At 49.5% G+C, this 18376-nt stretch overlaps 1 protein-coding gene across 7 annotated transcripts in view; it reads left to right on the plus strand.

The window, feature by feature from the left end:
- The window catches only part of Runx1 (RUNX family transcription factor 1), a 226898-nt gene that overhangs the window by 160470 nt on the left and 48052 nt on the right, over positions 1 to 18376 (plus strand). For all 7 annotated transcript variants that reach the window (XM_027929366.2, XM_027929370.2, XM_027929367.2 and 4 more), the window contains one exon: positions 2711 to 2815. In XM_027929366.2, the coding sequence (XP_027785167.1) occupies positions 2711 to 2815 (105 nt within the window). The remainder of the gene's footprint in view (positions 1 to 2710; positions 2816 to 18376) is intronic.

An 18376-nucleotide genomic window follows, 5' to 3' on the forward strand; every position in this document is an offset into this window, starting at 1 on the left:
TAGGAGCAAGACTGTGCAGAGGGCAAAACGAACCCTTAGGACAGTTGCTGCTGTGTTGAACAGCGTCCCTAAAAATTCACATCTGCCTGCAATCTCAAAATAGTCTCATTTAGAAACAGTGACTTCACAGGCGTCATCCAGTTCAGGTGAGGTGTGCTGGCCGGGTCAGGCCCCAAGTCCATGATTGCCGTCCTGACCAGGAGAGGGAGATGGGCCACAGCCACGTGAAGGGGAGCAGGGATTGCCGAGCAGCGCTGGCAGCCACCAGCAGCCAGGAGGAGGCAGGAAGGTCCCCCAGCGCCTTGGAGGGGTGCGCGGCCCTGCCCACGCCGTGGCTTTCCACGGGCCCCCAGAGCTGTGGGCCATACGCACAGGTGGTTTTAAGCCACCCGTTTGTGGCAGCTCATCATGGCAGCCCTGGGGAATGGACTCGGCGTTTTTAGGAAGCCTGTGAAGTGCCAGCGCCATCGGTGACAGAGGAAGCAGTCGCGGTGTCTGGGGCCTCTGGGTGGCGACTGGAGAGGGTGACATCTGCATGTCACATGGCGCCCCCCCAGCCTCCTGGCTCAGCAGGTCGGGGAGCTGAGATCTGGGGAGCTGGGATGGGCTGGGCAGGCGCCCGGCCTCCCGGGGGGAGCCGACTGCCCCGTCTCCCTCCAGCACCCGAGGCCTTCTCAGGACTGGGAAGTGTCACTGCCATTGCTGGTGCCCCATCCCTCTCCCTGGCAGCCCCTCCCACAGCCCCCTTTCCCAGTTCTCTTGGAGTGGCGCCTGCCGGGTACACAGCGTGCGTGGTCCCTGTCCTCGAGGAGCCAGGCCCTGGGTAAAGGAAGGGGAGAGGGCTTATAAGCTGTCGAAACACCGCAGAGCACACTGCCCTCCGCAGGGGAGGCCACCTGGAGCGCTGGCAGCCAGTGCCAGCGGTCTCCAAAGGCAGGGGGTCTCAAGCAGCCACTCCTGAGTGGCTGGGCATGTGGCAGGGTGACAGAGACCCCTCGGGCCCTACAATGGGGAAGATTCTAGAAGCTGGCTCTGAGAGTGCATCTTGATGATATAGTTGTGACCTTCATGGGTTCTTGATGAGGAGGGACAGACTGACCATGGGGCCTGGAGGAAGCGTCTTCCCCAGTAGGGGGTCGCGGGGTGCCGCTGCTGCCCCCTGATGTCTTCTCAGCCAGCAGCGACCGAGCGAGGGGCCTCCGTGCCACCGCCATCCTGCGCCTCCTGGCCGGCCCACCAGAACCTCTGCCCTCTGTTCCTCCAGAGCTGCTGGATGCCAGGGCAGGACACCATCTGGAGTGTCACCCGTCACATCTGTCTGATGGTGGCAAGGCTCTAAAGCTCGACAGGACTCTCCCAAAGGAGAAGCAGCTGGGGCCGGGGGGGACAGCGTCTCCTGGCCACCTTGCGGTGGTCCACAGGGTCTTTTGAGGCAAAACAGGCGCCATCCTCCCACCTCACGTGCGGGGTCAGGAGGTGGATCCATGTCCTTGGGGAACGTTAGGTGGAGGCGCCTCCTGAGGGGTCCCTGGCTCGCGGTGGCCCTGGAGCAGTTTTCCGTGGCCTCCCCTTCTATGGAAACAAGCGTGACAACTGGAAATATCCCCACTTCCTAACGTCAGGGAGGAAGATGAGCTGAGTTTTAAAATGATGCATGACTTGGGGGATGGGCATGGCTTGTTTTCCTTTCATTTATTTTGGGTCCTGTTTCTGCTGCACGATTAAGAGAAATTGTGCTAATTAAAGAACTGCACTTAGATATGGGTTCAAATGTTAGACTCTGAGCAACAGAGAAGACACACAAAACACACACACACACCTCTGAATGCCTGTAACGGTCTCTGTTTTCATGGTTTGGCTGACATGAGCTCCTTCGTCCTCCCTGGAACCCTAGAAGGTAGAAGTTTTGTGTACCCACCTTCCAGGCAAGCACACTGAGGCCCAAAGCTGTGTAGGCCTGAGGACTTGCCATAGGTCCAGCAGAGTTCACACCCAGAATCCATCCCCCACGTCACTTGTCCGGGAAGAACTGTGTTTAAACACAGGCAGTGAAGGTGCGCTCACCTTTCCTAAGCGCAGGTAAAGCGTGTGCAAGGCTGTCCACCTGTGTATCTAAGCTAGTGCTTACTGCTCCTTGGTCTGTCGGTTACGTATCCTTAAGCTCATTTGCTGGCCATGAATTTCATTCTAGACAATCCCATGAGTGTCCCTGATAACTTTGGGTATTTACAAATAATATCTAAAGCCAACCAGCAATTAGTATCTAAAAAGACCGAGTAATTCTAACTGAGCATATCCTCAGATTTAGAAATTCTGTCTTTTCTAATCCTGAGATGTGCAAAAAGAGGGAAAGATGCAGTTCCTTCTGTTCCTCTTCGCCCTGATTTTATAAATAATTGGGGCGGGCGATGGGTGGAGATGAGGGACAGGGACGGAGAGCTGCCAGTCCGACCCTGTGATCCCTGGAGCCTCACCCTGGAGCCTGTTTGCTGGCTGGTGAGCAACGGAAAGTCCTGTAGCTGCACCTGGACCGATGCCAGAGGTGTGCATCCCAGACACAGCAAAGCAGACCCGCCTGGGGACCCCAGCCTGGCCTGAAGTGCCCGCCTCTCCCCTCGAGAGCTAGAGAGCATTAATGAATCATCAGTTACCCCACAGACGTATTCGGGCCACCCCCTCATTCTTTTCATTCTGTTTTGTGTCCCAACAGGGAAGAGCTTCACTCTGACCATCACCGTGTTCACAAACCCACCGCAAGTAGCCACCTACCACAGAGCCATCAAAATCACAGTGGATGGACCCCGAGAACCCCGAAGTAAGTGGGCCCCCTTGGGGTCGGTACACTCTCTGGCCTGGTACATTCAGGAACCCACTGTGTCTCACAGTCTGTGGCTTCAGTCTCCCCCCCACCCAGGGAGATGTCAGGGCCCTGCAGAGAGAAGGAATTTCATGGTCAACACATTCACTTCTGATGTTGTCTCTGGGCACTGGGCTGTTTTTGAATCATGCTTTTAGAGGTCAAAAGGAAATTTAGCTGACTCAAGTGCACGTTGGAACCATTTTAGAGCTGAATGAGACTAAGGACAAGTTCCTCAACAGTAAGTGAAGTTCAGTATTATAAGAAACAAACAATGAATAGAAGATTGGTCAGGTACAGGGTAGACCAAAAAAAAAAAAAAAAGACCTGAGGGTCAAAGTGGACCAAAGGGACTGACCACCATCCATGCCAGTTTTCATTAATTTGTTAAAGCCAAAGATGAAAACTCTGAAAATGAGCCTCTTCTTTTTTCTGGCATAGATGAAAATCCCACTACAGGATTGTTTAAAATAGAGAATAGGAGGGTAGAGGAGTGCCTGGGGGAAACCAGTAAATATAGAAGATGGTACCAAAAAATAGCTCCTGTGAGGAAAGCTTTTAAAAAAGGAGTGGGGTTGTTTAGTCTGCAGAAAAGATTTCTTCACAGTGACTTAATGACTATCTTTGAGTAAACACAGAGTAACACTCTCTTCCCGAGCCACACCCTGCCCCAGGACCTAAGACTAGGCCATGGGTCTGTGTCTGTGGGCCGACTGGAGCCCTGGCTCAGCCCCTGCACGTCCCAAGCCATACCAGGTCCCTGGCGTGACATTAATACCCTCTTCTCAGAGTTGGGGATATTGAGAAGTGGGACTGCCTCCTGTCCCCAGAGGCTGCGATGCAGGAGGCCGGGGGGTGGGCAGAATGGTTGAGAGTCTGGGCTCCGGGGTGAAGTGCTTCTGCCTTAGCCAGGTCTCAGAGCCTCTCTGAACCTGTTTCCTCATCTGCAAAATGGGGAGGAGAGTGAGCGTGCCTTTGTCAGAGCACATGAAATGATGTGCCTGGTGCAGAGAAAGGGCTTGGGAAATACAAGGGACCCCAGAGGGGCTTCTCTGCTCTAGCCCTTCACAGCCCCCTGGGGGGACCACCGCAGTGTGGTGGCCTTCCCTGCAGTCCTGGCCACACCCCATGCCCCGTTAGACCATTCCCCTGCCTACCCCCTCCTTCCCCTGTCCTGAGTGGTGGAGCCTGCAGAGAGCCCAGCCCCCAGGGACGGCCCCCCGGCTCCAGCACAGGTCCCCTCCCCTCCACTTCTGACCTCTGTTTTCCCTGGAGGGTCTCTTGGCCTTTCTCTTGAAGCCCATAGAGTCTGCCTGGCCTTGCCCAGACTCGGGGAACCCTAGGGCTGACAACACCCCTGATTCTACTGTGTATGTAAACAGCAGACCAAAGTTGGGGGACCATATAGTTGTCACACAACCCAGGAACCACTGTGGCACGTCCCGGGTTTCCAGAGTAGGAGTGGCTAGCTGAAGACCAATAGGGACCCTGCATTACATGTGACAACACCAAAGGGCCAGGCTGTCCACAGAGGACCACAGAGGAAGCAGGCCTGCAGCGGGCAAGGAGTGGGGCTGGAGGAAACTGCGGTGAGCAGACTCAGGAAGGCCATTCAGGGGCTGGGAACCGGTGATGCTGGCCTGGTCTAGGCACTCGCACCGGGAACCCCTGATGTGCCCTCTACGCCTGTTACTCTCTCATGCATAAAAAGGCTGGTTTTACCCCACTGCCAGCATTTCCTGTTACATTTCCTGCAAAGACCTGATGAAGTCGTTCAACTTCAGCAAACAGAGAGTGGCTGCTCCGACTTTTAAGAATTGGCAGTCAGAAGGGAAAAATACATCTCCGTATTGTAACGGGCCGCCTGCATTACAGTTTACACAGCCCCTGCTGTTTTATAACTTAAGGACAGTGTAGGAGAAGGGCCGTTTGAACAGGCAGAAGAGATCTGCTCCAGAGAGGCACCAATTTGTGCACAGTCTTTCCTGCCAAATGGAATTTGGGGTCTAGAGAAAAATTAAATGGGTGGAAATAAGGATAAGTAAGATATAAAGAGATGTTTAAGCCCCAGGTAGACAGGTTCAAATTTCACATGAGAGTTCTATTAAAAAAGCCAAATGCAAACAGACTCCCAGGGCAACTTGGGAGACACTGACTTTTCTCTGTGCCCTGTAGAGCCAGAGCCGGCTGGCTGTCTGCTGGTTCTCATGAGCCTCTTGTGCTTCCTGGTTGAACATCTTGATTCAGGGAGGGGGCTGCTTCTTGGATGGAGTTCCACTCACAGTGGCTTTGAATGTAATGGGCAGGGAGGACCCTGCGTGAGCCTTGGAGCCTGAGTTGGTGTCAGGTCTCTGGATTACTAAGACCACTCCATCTCCTCCAGGATGATGAGTGTGAATTCTGTGCCATTCTAGCAGAACAGCCTTGCCATCATGCACCAGGTTGAATAGTGTTGCAAAGTTCTCTTGTTCCTCGAAATCACAGACTCTGGGAGCTAGAAGGGATGTTAGGGAGCCACCAAGATAAACACTCAAAGCTAAGGGCATGCAGCCCCAGAGAAATGCTGTGATCAGCCTCAGCCTAAAAGAAATGGTGCTGAGTCAGAATTAGAACAGGAGCCCTGACACTAACCTTGGACTCTTAGCCATCAGTCCTCGGGTTCATTCCCCATCCCCAGGACAGTCTCAGACATCATCTTTCTCTCTCTCTTTTTTTTTTTTTTTGCAGGGGGGATGGTGGTACTAGGGATTGAATTCGGAGCACCCCAACCACTGAGCCACATCCCCAGCCCTATTTTGTATTTTATTTAGATACAGGGTCTCACTGAGTTGCTTAGCACCTAGCTTTTGCTGAGGCTGGCTTTGAACTCACGATCCCTCTTGCTTCAGCCTCCCGGGCCAATGGGATACAGGCATGTGCCACTGCATCTGGTTCACATATCATCTCTTAGGAACGCCCCTGATCCTGGCATCCTCACCTTTGAACTGAGCAAGTGGCTAATATGAATTTTCAATTGGTCCTGGACCTGAGGTTGTCTAGAAAGGTAGCCTCAGAGCCTTCAGTTTGCAGGGTTTGTGCAAAAGTCCCAAGGGAAGGCTCCCCTTGCTCACCTGCCATCCAGGTAACTGAGTCAAGGACAAAGCATAGAGAAGGGCGCGCAGTCAATCTGTTGGACACACTGCTGGGTGACTAGATGCGTCCCTCCCCTCGCATGGTTTTCGGTGGTGACGCTGTAGTACAAGGTGTATTCCAAAGAAAATTGGAAGTGGTTTCCATTTCACGTGGTGACTTGTTTTTTTACAGTAACTGGTCTGCCACTGAATAAGTCCAAAACATGTTTTCAACGCATTCCATGGGATTTTTCCCCCCACATCTCAGAGCAATATAGAAATTAGTAATTATTGAAAAACTGAATTTATTATGGAGAAAAAGCACCATCAGCTAACAGTTTCTTATAAGAGGAGTTTCCCGTGGGTGGGTGGGACTCTTGGGGGCTCATTAATGTATGGACAGATAAGTTAAGCACAAAAGATACAGCAAAAGGGTTTTTCAGGAAGAGGATATAGAAGAGTAATTTTCTGTAGTCTTCCTATTTCTGGGATCCAGTGGAAAAGCTTCAGCTTTCCCTGCCGTATCTGCAGTTAGTGACTCTGTGTTCACGATGAGATGCCAGAGGACATTCTCTGCAGGTATTTCACAAATAATCTGAACGCATGGTGTGGTTCCCTGAGATGGAGGAGATATTCCGCTGGGGGGAGGTTAAGGAGAGCGAATGGTTGGGGCACCGAGGGGTCCGCAGGGGGCCACCCTGGTGTGGTCTGGGCAGCTGTCACCTGTCTGGTCAGATATCTGTTACATCTGGAACACTGAGAAACATTATTGAAACTCTCAAGAGGTCACTGAAGCAAGCACTGGCCATTTCTGGGGCTACCTACACCCTGGGGTAAAGGAGACCTTCACAGGGACTGCGCTCTGTGGGAGCTCTTGAGAGTCACGCGAACAGATAGCAAGGCGGAGCCATTCCTTAAAACTTTGGAGAACTTTCCAGAGTGTCCATCTTGCTGATTAATCTTTTGTTATAGAGAGTTTTCATTAAAATAGGTCAACCCAAGGGCTTAGCCCCGTGCTGTCCAGTGACGTTTTTAAGTACTTTACTGAGATGATATCGTGCACATAATCTCTGACTTGAAAAGGAAATGGCAAACCTATTATCTGTGTCGTTCTGCATCTACCTGCCCGTGAAGTAGGATCTTTAGAGATGCCGAGTGTGTTGTGAAGTGGCTATGGACTTAAAACACTAGAGACAGGCAGAAAACTGTGGGGCGAGTGTGTTTATGGACTGTTCTCGTGATTGGGTAACATACAGTACTTCTTCCAAATATTATTTTCTCTCAAAAATAAAATCAGTTACAATAACAGCTAATATTAGACAGTGTTAATTATTTGCCCAACACTGTTCAGAGTACTCCATGCATATCGATGTGTGGAATCTTTGGAAGAATAGACAAGGAAATTAAAACAGAAAGAAATTGAGGACCTTGCTGAGGTCCAACTAATAAGCCAGAAACGAAACTGAGAAGTGCAGACTCTGGAATCCACAGATGCCCTTGATCGTCCTGAAGGACTGTGCGGATTATTTCTTGAGCTTCACTGTGTGGTAATTCCTGTGTTTTTTATTAGACCTGCCAATACAGGTCTGGTTCACATACGGTTTTCTTCACGGATATAGAACCCTGCCACTTTGCAGTTTTTACTTTGTGAGGAAGGAATTGGTGTCTTCTTCCAGGTGGGGCTGGAGTGACATGCACCCCAGAGGAGCCCCTAACACACAGACGCTGCCACCGTGGTCACATGTGCTGGTTGATGCTGCATGTCACCTAGCTCTGCTTGGGGACGCGCATTAGTGGGGACCTAACCCAGAGCAGCACATAGCATGGACCCTGCGGTGGGCACCCTGGAAAGAAGAAGGCAAGGCACATGACCAGCAGGGCCGCCTTCTCCCTTTAGCGCAGGGCTTGGTGGAAGGCACGCGTGTGCACGCCGTCCTGCCAGCACAGAGAGCCTGTCCGCTCTCTGCTTCCAGCTGGTTATCAAAGTGTCCGGCGGGTTCATCCTGCCATCTCAGGATTCACACCTGCACCGCTCACCGGGAGTCTCCTGGGTGTGAACGGGGGTCTGCTCACTCCTTCTTCAATCAGATTTGGACATCAGTTCTTTCTAGATGAGATCTTGATCCACCAAGGAAAAAGGAAATACTTCTTCATCCCTGTCTCCTAAATATGAAGTAGGAGAAGGACGGAGGGTCCCTGAGGAGGAACCAGCTGGGCCTGCTCCCCTCCCTCCACCCACTCTGAAAGGTTTCTGGGGGCCTTGCCCTGGTACTTCAGTTTCTACTGTGCTAGCTCCCCAGCTACCTGAAGGCTCAGCAAAAGCAGTTTTCAAGACATTAATAATAATCATGCCTAAGTGTTTCCCATGAATTTTAGGATCTCTTCCTGTTCATTCTTTTGGTGGTATCAAATTGGACCAAAAAAGAGTTTGATTCCTGTGGAGGTCTGAAAGGACCCCAGGGGCAAATGGACCTGTGAGAAGACCCTGAAGGGAATCTGTTTCTGCCCCCAGTAGTTTGGGGACCACTCATCTTATACAGAAGCCACCAAGATTATTTTAGGTGACATCTTCCTTCTTATTATTATGAGAAGGAAGAAAAACAATTCCTTCCAGGTCCCAGGAAGAACCCAAAGAAATGCTCTAGGTGCCCTCTCAGTCTATAGTGCAGGCAGAGAGAGGAGAAAGAAGATGTGAAATGAAACGTGAACCATTCCTGTGATACCACTTTCCATTCTTTCCACCTGATCATGGTAAAACTATATCATACTTTGAATGGCAGACCAGGGAAGTTGAGATCTAAACTAACATTGCAGTCCATGTTAGAATTTATTATGATGTGTTAAAAGAAAAAGAAAAAAAAAATCCTGTCTACGTTTAGGCTTCCGTTCCTTAATCTTAAAATGCTTAAAAATATTTCTGGATGCTGAACCCCGGGGACCTGGGTTTTCACATGGCGCCACCAGACCTGTGGGTGTGAACTTAGGCAATTATCTTAAGTACTTTAGTCCTCTTTTTCCTCTTTGGTCAAACCAGGCAATGGGACGAGATAATCTCTAAATTAGTTCTCAAAAGGGGTAACAAAATATTGTCAACAAAATAGTCATGGATTCCCACAAACTGGGCCCCTTTCAGGGCACAGCCTCTAAGCCCTCTTCCCTGAGCAGTGTCAACCTGCGTCACATCAGGCAAACCCCAACACACCCACACCGTACCTCAGGTATCACTTTTTGCTGTACATTTTTGAAAGGGCTTTGTGATTTGTTTTTGAAATTTTCTGGCAAGAGTCATTCATTTAATTTCCTGTGGCCCTGATTTCTCCACCAACAAGGGATTATGACCAGGGGTTGAGATTCCCGTGTTCTCACTTGCTGACTCTGGGGGGCCAGCTCCGGGTGAGATCTGGTCCAACCGAGCCTTTGTACAACAGTGACAGTGGCCATAATGTCTTGAGGCTGAGAAGCTCAAGGCCACAGCCTCTGTGGGCTGCCTACAGCCCTATCTGGCACACCATAAGTGTTCAGAAGAGGTCAGCTGTTGTTTATGTTTAGTCTTAGAATCCTTTTGGAAATGAGAAAACTCTAAACAAAAAAAGATCTATGAATCCTAGATTTAAAAATGTGTGAAGTTGCTACAATGTTGTATTTTTTAACATTTAATTAAACATTTATAAATCTTATTTTTTTTTGTTTTATTTTTTGTTTTGTATTTAGACCCAGTAAGATTTCTTTTCTTGTGTATATATGGGCCCTTGAAACTCTCTGGGTACTATTTCTAAGTCCCTAATGGGTAAAATAGACTTGCCCCCAGATGTGGCACTTTGTGAAGAATTCAGGGGAAAAATCATGTCTGAGTAGCATCAAAAGTGGGTATTTGAAATCAAACATGTGAATCCTTTTCCATATGCATATGATCCTGCTGGAGAAGCCTTCCTTCCTCACTGCTGCATGCAAAGGCAGGGTTCTTAGGGAGGTCCTCCCCTGGTGACCTCAGGATGGATTCCAGAACCCATCCAGATGCCGAAATCCGAGGATGCTGGAGTTCCTTATATAAATGGCCTAGTATGTGCATATAACACATACTAGAGTGTAAAGTGTAAGAACCTTCTTACACTCTCCTGGTCTGCTCCATTTATATCCAGATTATTATAGCGCCTTAACAATGTCAGTGCTATCTAAATAGATGTGATGCTGTATTGCTTAGGGAATAATGAGAAGGAAAAAAAGTCTGCACATGTTCAATACAGATGTGATTCCCCGCCCCCCAAATATTTTCAATCCAAATTGGTTGAATCCACAGATGCCGCACTCACAGACACGGAGGGGCAACTGTGCTAGGCCAGTGCAGCGCGTCTTCCCACCGTGCCTGAGACCTCCAGCCACACACGGCTAAGCTGTGCAGGCATAGAAACACGGTTAGCCACCCTTTGGGTTCCTAAAGCAATGCACATGCTGCAGCCCCTTCCTTTCATGCACAGCAGCTGTGTCTGCTGCCTGTGACCTCTGGGTCCCATCCCTCCAGGGGTGGGCAGGCTCCTTTACTGTGTAGAGGTGGGTGGACCCACAGCTTGCTGATGGATTGTGATTGGCAGTCACAGCTTCATAGCATATGTGTCTGCTTCTCTGCTTTTGGATGGATTTTTGAATTTGGTTCATCCCCTAGACACTTTGCATTTTCCATTTTGAAAATATTTTAAAGTTTTCCCCAAGGCTTGTCTTTTTTCTTATAAGCCAGCTAGCTATGAAAGACCTTAGTAAGGAGTTGATCCACTGGGTCTCTTTAGAGCTCTACCATTACTGTCCATGCGCGTGTGCACGCGCACACACACACACACACACACACACACTCCAGAAGCTTTACTTAAATAAGGTGAACCTACATCCTTATCTGTGTTTAAGTTCATCTGAGCTAATTTGCAATTTTTGAGTTCCCCTGTTCTTTCTATGTGTTTCCTATAAAAAAAATTCTTTGGCGGGACTCAGTGGTGCACACCTATAATCCCAGTGACTTGGGAGGCTGAGGGCAGGAGGATTTCAAGTTTAAAGCCAGTCTCAGCAGCTTAGAGAGGCCCAAAAGCAACTTAGTGAGACCCTGTCTCAAAAAGGGCTGGGGTTGTAAACCAGTGGTTAAGTGCCCCTGGGTTCAAATAAATAGTACCAAACAAACAAAAACCATTCTTTCAGGAGGTTTGCTTTTGGCTGTGAAAGTTTGAAATGTTGCATCAGGGAAGGGAATCATCAGGTGTCACCTGCTCGTGTGTGCTAAGCTGGCTTGTCAGTCACACGGCAACACACATCTAGTGGGACAGGAAATGCCTTTTTCATAGTATGATTTTGATCAAGTTCTACACATCAGCTATGCGGCATCACTGGGAATGTTCACTCCAGTCTATAGCAAATATTCCAGATTTACTTCCAAAGGTAAAAGCCAAGATAGAAGGGGTGGGGGGAGAGGGGAAAAAAAGAAGGGAAAGGACTTCAGTACCCGAAGCATTATTCTTTTCTGTTTGCCTTTTTTAAAGCAACACAGTGGAATTAATCTGCAACTCCCTAGACCCCTATAAAGCCAGTTAATGGCAATGCATTAATTTGGTGCTTCCATGACTTACGTACACTCAGGTTCCATTAAAGCAAGTATTGACTAAAGCTCTTGCTGTTATTGAAATCTTTCCGCGTACTTTCCTATACTGAACTGGCAAACATTGGATATTTTATGTGCTTTCCTGATTTTTGCTTTTGTTTTTGTTCACCATGGCTTATAAGTCATCTTCTGGTCATTTGAGATAAAAAGTAAACATTTGAAGTCAGTCAGTTCTTAAGTACTGTATAAATTTATGGCCCTTTTTGGATTTGTTCCTGGCATCTTATTTTCTCTTACCTTTGAGTGGTTTTATGGTATTTCTAATTCACTCCTTTTTAAGAACTAAGGAGCAACATCTTTCACTCTTGCCTGACCTGACTTGCAGGCCTAGCTCAGCACCTCAGAGGGGAACCCCATGGAGCTTCAGAGAGAGGAGATCAGAACCTGACAACCTAGCTCTCAGGTCTGATCCCTGCTGCTTACGGGCTGCACATCTCAGTTTCTTCATCTGTAGAATGGGCTTCCTGATATCTGCCCTGAGGGAATGTGAGGACTAACTAAGAAACTGAGGGGCCACCTGGACCTGCAGCAGCTGAGGACCACCTCTCCATCATAACCAGACCGACCTCCCCAAGTCAGCTCTGCAAATGTGAACCCAGGAAGATGGGATTCCTATCTGGGGATTCTCGTGCAGATTGAATGAAGATGAAGTAATACCTATAAGGACATGTGCTAGGCACAGACGTGCCCCTTAAATATTAATTGTCATCATTCAAGCACATGCCAGGGACATAGGCAGCTCCTTTTCCCTGGTCCCACAGCCCTTACCAGGGAATCCAGTGGAATCCTGCCCAAGTAGGGGTCAAAGTTTTGCCATTGCCAAGTTATTTAAAAGAGAAAAAGAATCCCCACAAATTGGGCCCTTGGGACATAGTATAATAAGGGTTTTCTCTCTCTCTCTCTCTCTCTCCTCTCTCTCCCCCCCTCTCTCTTTCCTTTCACTCTACCTATTGGAAACTCCAAATACTGAAAACTGGACCTACTTTAACAAATTCATTCCTTGTTATTGAAGCACAACTGGGGTAACCTATTGTTCTGCTTCAGAGAAGGAGACATGATCTTTTTCCAAACATGAAAAGTTTAATCAAATTGTAGCTCCTTTTTTTTCCCCCCTGTATGGGGGATTGAACCCAGGGATGCTCTACGACTGAGCCATACCCTCAGTTCTTTATATTTTAATTGAGACAGGGTCTCACTAAGTTGCCCAGGTCAGCCTCCCGGGTCATTTGGATTATAGGCATGCATCACCTGGCCCAACTGCATTTCTTAACTGAACAGTAAGCACCCATGTTGCTGCCAAGGTCCTAGCATCTAACTGATTCCTGTTATCCCTCAATTAAGCTTCTGGAGTGTGTGTGTGCGTGTGTGTGTGTGTGTGTGTGTGTGTGTATGTGTGTGTGTGTCTATAAGATAAAACAATGATATGAACTCTGCCCACTGCATAGATTGTTTTGCAGAAATTGAGATAGATTATGTCAAAGTGTGGTTTAAATAATCTTTCAGCTAGGTAATAGCAATGTACTAGAAAATAGTAATACAAAGCTACTATTACCATTCTGCATGTTTTACACAGAAATTTTAGGGATCTTAAATATGATAATTATTAGTTTCTCGAAGATAGATATCATCTTGTATCTTTCAGGACTGATGAGAAGAAAATTATAGAGAAAAAATAGGGAAATATAGATCGCCCATCACTATGAATCCATAGTTTTCAGAAATTTTACCTTTTTTCATTAGAATATCTTTTAATTTCCTTGGCCTGCCTACATCTATATACTCTTTAAAAATGTGAGAAACGGAGGAAGAAACCTTGACCAACAATTGAGAGTTGAGTTTTATCTGAATGTATGTTCTTTGACAAGACCAAATATGATTTTTTACAACTCTATTATTCCATGTACTTTCTATGAAACACTCAAATAGAGTGGAACAGCCACTTGGGAACAGAAGGGAAATGGGGTAGACCACATGGCAACTTGCTGGCTCCTTGGGCCTTAACCCTTGAGTTCCCCCATGGCTCTTTATACATGGTGCTTTCTGGAGATATCTGGGTTAGCTTTCAGGGTGGTGAAATGCTACACCCCTGAGACTTGGTGCCAGTTTTAAAAACTGCAACTGCTTGGAGGTGAGACTCTTCCAAAGCTCCACGGGCCAGATTGCTGTCCTGTTCATTTGCTGACATGCTAGTCACCCATAGGATCAGAGAGACCCATTCTATTCCTTGGGTAACTCAGCCAGTCTCAAAATAAATAGGTACCTCGTGCAGGGAGAATGAACTGGGAACTACAGAAATTTGAGTCTTAAGGGTTGGGTTGTTCTTGGAGTTGAGCTCTAAAAGGAATCCTGAGCCCTGGCAAGGGAGCTGCCCAAGAGAGCCCAGTCCTGGATTCTGGCCCCGCCTCCTCCAGGAAGCTCAGCGGGTCCCATCTCCTCGCAGAAACTCCGTTTCCTCATCTGCAGGAGAGGAAGAGGGATTTAGCGATTTTCAAGGTTCTTTTCATTTCCTAAAAGTATGTTTTGATGTCTGTGAGAGCAATTGCCTTCAAAGCATCATCTTCTACCTTCCAGAAGGAGAGCTGTGACCCACTGTGATCAGAGCACCACATTGGGAGAGTGAGATGATGACTGGGGCTGGGGCAGGTGTTGGGAGGGAGGGAGAGTCCATCAGTGTACACCCCAAGCTGAGGAAGAGATGAACAAAGGTCCAGGAAGAGTGACATGCCAACGTAGGGGAAATCTTCCTAACTAGATTTCCCATGACTTTGGCAACATTAAAAGGAAAAAAGAAAAAAAAAAGACATCCTTAAACCTACAAAGTGTTCAATTGTCCCAGCCACAGACCGTAGTGTGAATTCCTCAGCCAACTGAAAAGATGGTGTGAGTTCTGTTGACTTAATTGTTTGAGTGTTTCTGACGAGGCTGCCTCCCTCCTTCTCTGAGCAGTATTATGGGCTGTTCTTCATTACCTGCCCTACCTATCTTCACAATCTAGCCGCAAACAGCTCTGGTTGACCACACCACTTCCCTATTGAAAGTTAATACTGTTTGACTCATTCTGTGCTGCTAACCCGAAGCCAAAGAAAACAAGCCAGAGAATAACCGGCTTGTATGGAGCTTGGAAAGCTCTCAGCGGCCCTCCTTTCAAAATCCTATACAGTAGCTTTACTATATCTCTCGCTGCAGCTGCAAAAAAAATGAAGGAAGCAGAAGTGGCTTTTAAAAAAAATGAAAATAAAAAATTGGGGGTGGGGAAGAGATGGAAGAGAGTGGGGCGGGGCCCCCTCAGGCTGGGAAAAGACAGTGAGGTCTGCGGCCCTTTATAGAGCTCTCCAGAGCTGATTCTGTGTTGACACACCAGCGTGGTCACACAGAAGAGTGACTGTGCAGGGAGCTGACAGGAAAGTTCAAAACATTTGTCAAAAGGCAAAGGGTTCCCTACTGCTGAGGTAGCAGAGGGCGTGGGGAGTCTGGTCCCCCAAGGCCAGCCTCCTTGGGCCGAGTCCCAGGGTAACAATGGGCCAGGGGCAAGGTCTGCAGCTTTCAGATGTGAAAAGGATTTGAAGGGAGAATCAATCGCTGAGTTTTGCTAGGGAAGTCACCAGGTCTTCTCCCCCTTCAGTTCCATAAGTGACTCAGATGTGGTTACCAGGGAGAATAGGGGCACTTGTGTCTTGGAAGACAGAACTTTCCCTCCCAGCATCACTGGCAGACGGTGGGACCGTTCTCCTCACCCTGCTGTGGAGTCCAGGCATGTAGCCACTGGCCTGTCAGGGGAGTGGTAGCTGAGATTCCCGTGGCCTTTTCTGTCGCCCTCCCCCAGGCCTCCGCAGACAGCCGTGGAAAAAAGGCTGCCTGAGGCCTGAGTGGAACTGTCATCCCCCAAACAGCCTGAAAGCCCTTCCTCTGGACGTGGGAGGCAGGGCTAATAGTCTATAAAAACAACTCGTAACTCTGGCTTTCTGGCTAGTCAGGCCCCGGTGCCAGCCAGGGCCTGTCGGCCGTCCCTGCAAGGCCCTCGGCCAGGCTCTTCTTTCGGCCAGTCTAGAACTTCAGTTGGCATTTATGACAGGAGGGAGAGGGAGAATCAGGTGCCCTCCCCTGCTGCTGGGAAAGGCCCTGGGGCCGCGTGGGCAGAGCTCTGAGGAATAGGAGGGACTTTCCTGGCCCCTTTTTATAAGCACAGAGAGTGCACCCTGCACCCAGCACGTCCTGGAGCAACCTAGGCCACAAGCCTAGGCCACAGAAGGGCCGTCCTCCATTCACTCCTTCATTCATTCGGCCACACTTACTGGGGCACTGCTCAGCCCTGAAAGGTCCTTTCCAAACCTGCTCAGCACCCTGCTATTCACACAGGAGGGGGACAAGACCCTGCAGGAGGGGAGAAGGTCTGGGTAGAGAATGGCGGCCAGGAAACACTCTGACGCACGGGGAGTTGGCAGGCCTGGGGGCTTGTTTCCTCCCAAGGCCTCCTGTCCACTGGGGCTTGGCTTGGCCTGCTGAAGGCCTGAACTCCACAGCTGGCGGGAACTCCAGGCACCTTGCAGGAGTCCCTGCTCACCCGCTAAGCCCTCCCCTGCCCTGCATCTCAGACTGCCCTCTGGGGCTGTCCCCCTTCATCTCCCTAGGATGGGGGCTATCTGATAAACAGCAAGCTCACTGGCAGCCCCCACTCGGGTTACTTTTTGATGACACGTGGCAGGGGTCCTTGAGACAATGTCTTGAGGGAGGGCTGATGAACCTGTGGTTGGGGCTGTGGGGAACTTGCCTCTCCAACCTACAGAGGGCTACCTGTGGTGGAGCAGTGCTCCACCCTAAGCTGCTCTTCCCTCCTTAGTCCCAGACAGACAGAAGGAGGCGGTGACCAAGGGCAGGGGAGCCTGCAGAGGCTGATTCTGCTTCTGTAGGCCCAGGCCTCCAGAGTCCTATGAGTGGCGGCAGACGCCACAGCCTGTCACTCTGAGCCTTGAAGTCAAGAGCTAAGTGTGGGTTCTGTTTTCTTCCCTGAGTCTTGGAGGCGGGACCCAGAGAGGTAGGCGGGATCCGGCCCTGTGCGACCTTTCCCCTGAAGCCGCTGGTTCTTCATCTTTCTTTGGACTTGGCTGCCTCTGCCTCCCGTTTACGGTGGCTCCTCCGTCTGTCCTGTTGCACTTCACTTGAGCTTTTGTATCAGCCCATGTCATGGAGGCGATCGTGGGGTGCTTTGTGTGTGTGTAAAATAAGTATATGTTGTGTACGTGCATATGCTGTGTGTATGTGTATTTCTGTGTGCATGTATCTGGATGTGATATTTAGATGTGTGTAATGTGTGCATGTGTGCGATACGTATTTTATTATGTGTGTGATAGAAGTAGATGGTGTGTGTGTGGGAGGAGTCCATGTATACACATCATGTGTGTATGTGTGTGTATGGGCCCTGTATGTGCATGTGTGTTTATCGTGTATTCGCATATGTGTATGGTGTGTGTGTATGTGTGTGGTTTGTATGTGTGTGATATAAGCATGTGATTGTGTATGTGTGTGTACGTGATGGAGTAGTGTGCTATGTGTAATGTGTCAGTGGAGACAATTGGCTATACCAGTCATGAAGGATCTGAGCACCCATTTGTTGTGTTAGGCCGTCAGTCAGCATTTAGTGAGCCTACTATGTGCCAAGTTTTCTTTGGCACTAGGAATGTCTCTATCCCTGTCTTTTGGTCTCTTGTGGTCTGGGGGGGCACAAGCACCATGAGTGACACTAAGCACTCAGAGAGAGCCAAAGCCAAAGGGCTGGATGGGGGGACATGGCCACTTAGGGTGTCCAGGGGTCCCTTGAAAAGATGGCCTTTAGGAAAGTGCCTGAAGGAGGGGCACAAGGCCACAGGCATCTGAAGGAAGAGTGTCTGGGCCCAGGAACAGGGGGCACCATGCACAGGTGGACTCTGTGCACTTACTTATGATGCCCCCAGCAAGGGGCAAAAGCTCCTGGCAGACAGAGGCACCGCCATCCCCTGTGCTGATTCTCCTGGAGTAAGACGTGTGTCTCTGGGCCCCTCAAGTAAGCAGAAAATGTTTGGTACCTAAGAAGAGGTGGCATCCTGGCAGACTTCTCCCCACTGACTTGGTGTGACTTAGCCACCTCTGGAAGGTAGGACGAGTCTGAGAAAGGAGGACAGGAGCCCTGCACAGAAAGTGCAGCTGAAGGGGGACTTACGTTCTCCCGCCACTGATGGGAGGTGAGGGCCTCGGGACCCCAGAGCATCATTATTTTCTAACCCTACGAGGAGCAGGGAAGAGGGAGCTGGGGTGTGATTCAGCTGAGTGGCTTTCTTTCTTCCCAGCTGCAGCCCCTGGCAAGTTCCTTTAGGTTGAGTTTACCACCTCCTTCCCTCTGGACTCAGCTCTGGGGCCACAAAGGGGCAGGGGGGGCAGAGGCAAAGGAGAACACCATGTCCTGCTCAGTAGGGAGGCAGGAAAGGCTCTATGGAGGCTTGAGGGGAGGGAGCAGTGGACCCAAGAAGACGGGTTTCCTCGTCACTAACAGCCACTGTACAAGAAGCCACTGATAGAGCAGCTCGGGAGGGAGGACAAGTCCCTAGGTCACCCTGTGCCAAGCTGCCAGTCACCAGCACTCAGAAAGGTAGGGCCTGCCAGTGGAATCCAGATAGGAGCACCTGGTGGGGACTGAGATGGAGCCCTGAGAACCATCTCAACAGCCATGCTGGGGACTGGCCCCCAAAGGCCAGGTATCTACCTGCAAGAGACAAAAAGGAGCTTTGGAAAGTCATAGGC

This window comes from Marmota flaviventris, chromosome 8, assembly GCF_047511675.1.
Source record: "Marmota flaviventris isolate mMarFla1 chromosome 8, mMarFla1.hap1, whole genome shotgun sequence".
In the NCBI taxonomy this organism is placed as follows: Eukaryota; Metazoa; Chordata; class Mammalia; order Rodentia; family Sciuridae; genus Marmota; species Marmota flaviventris.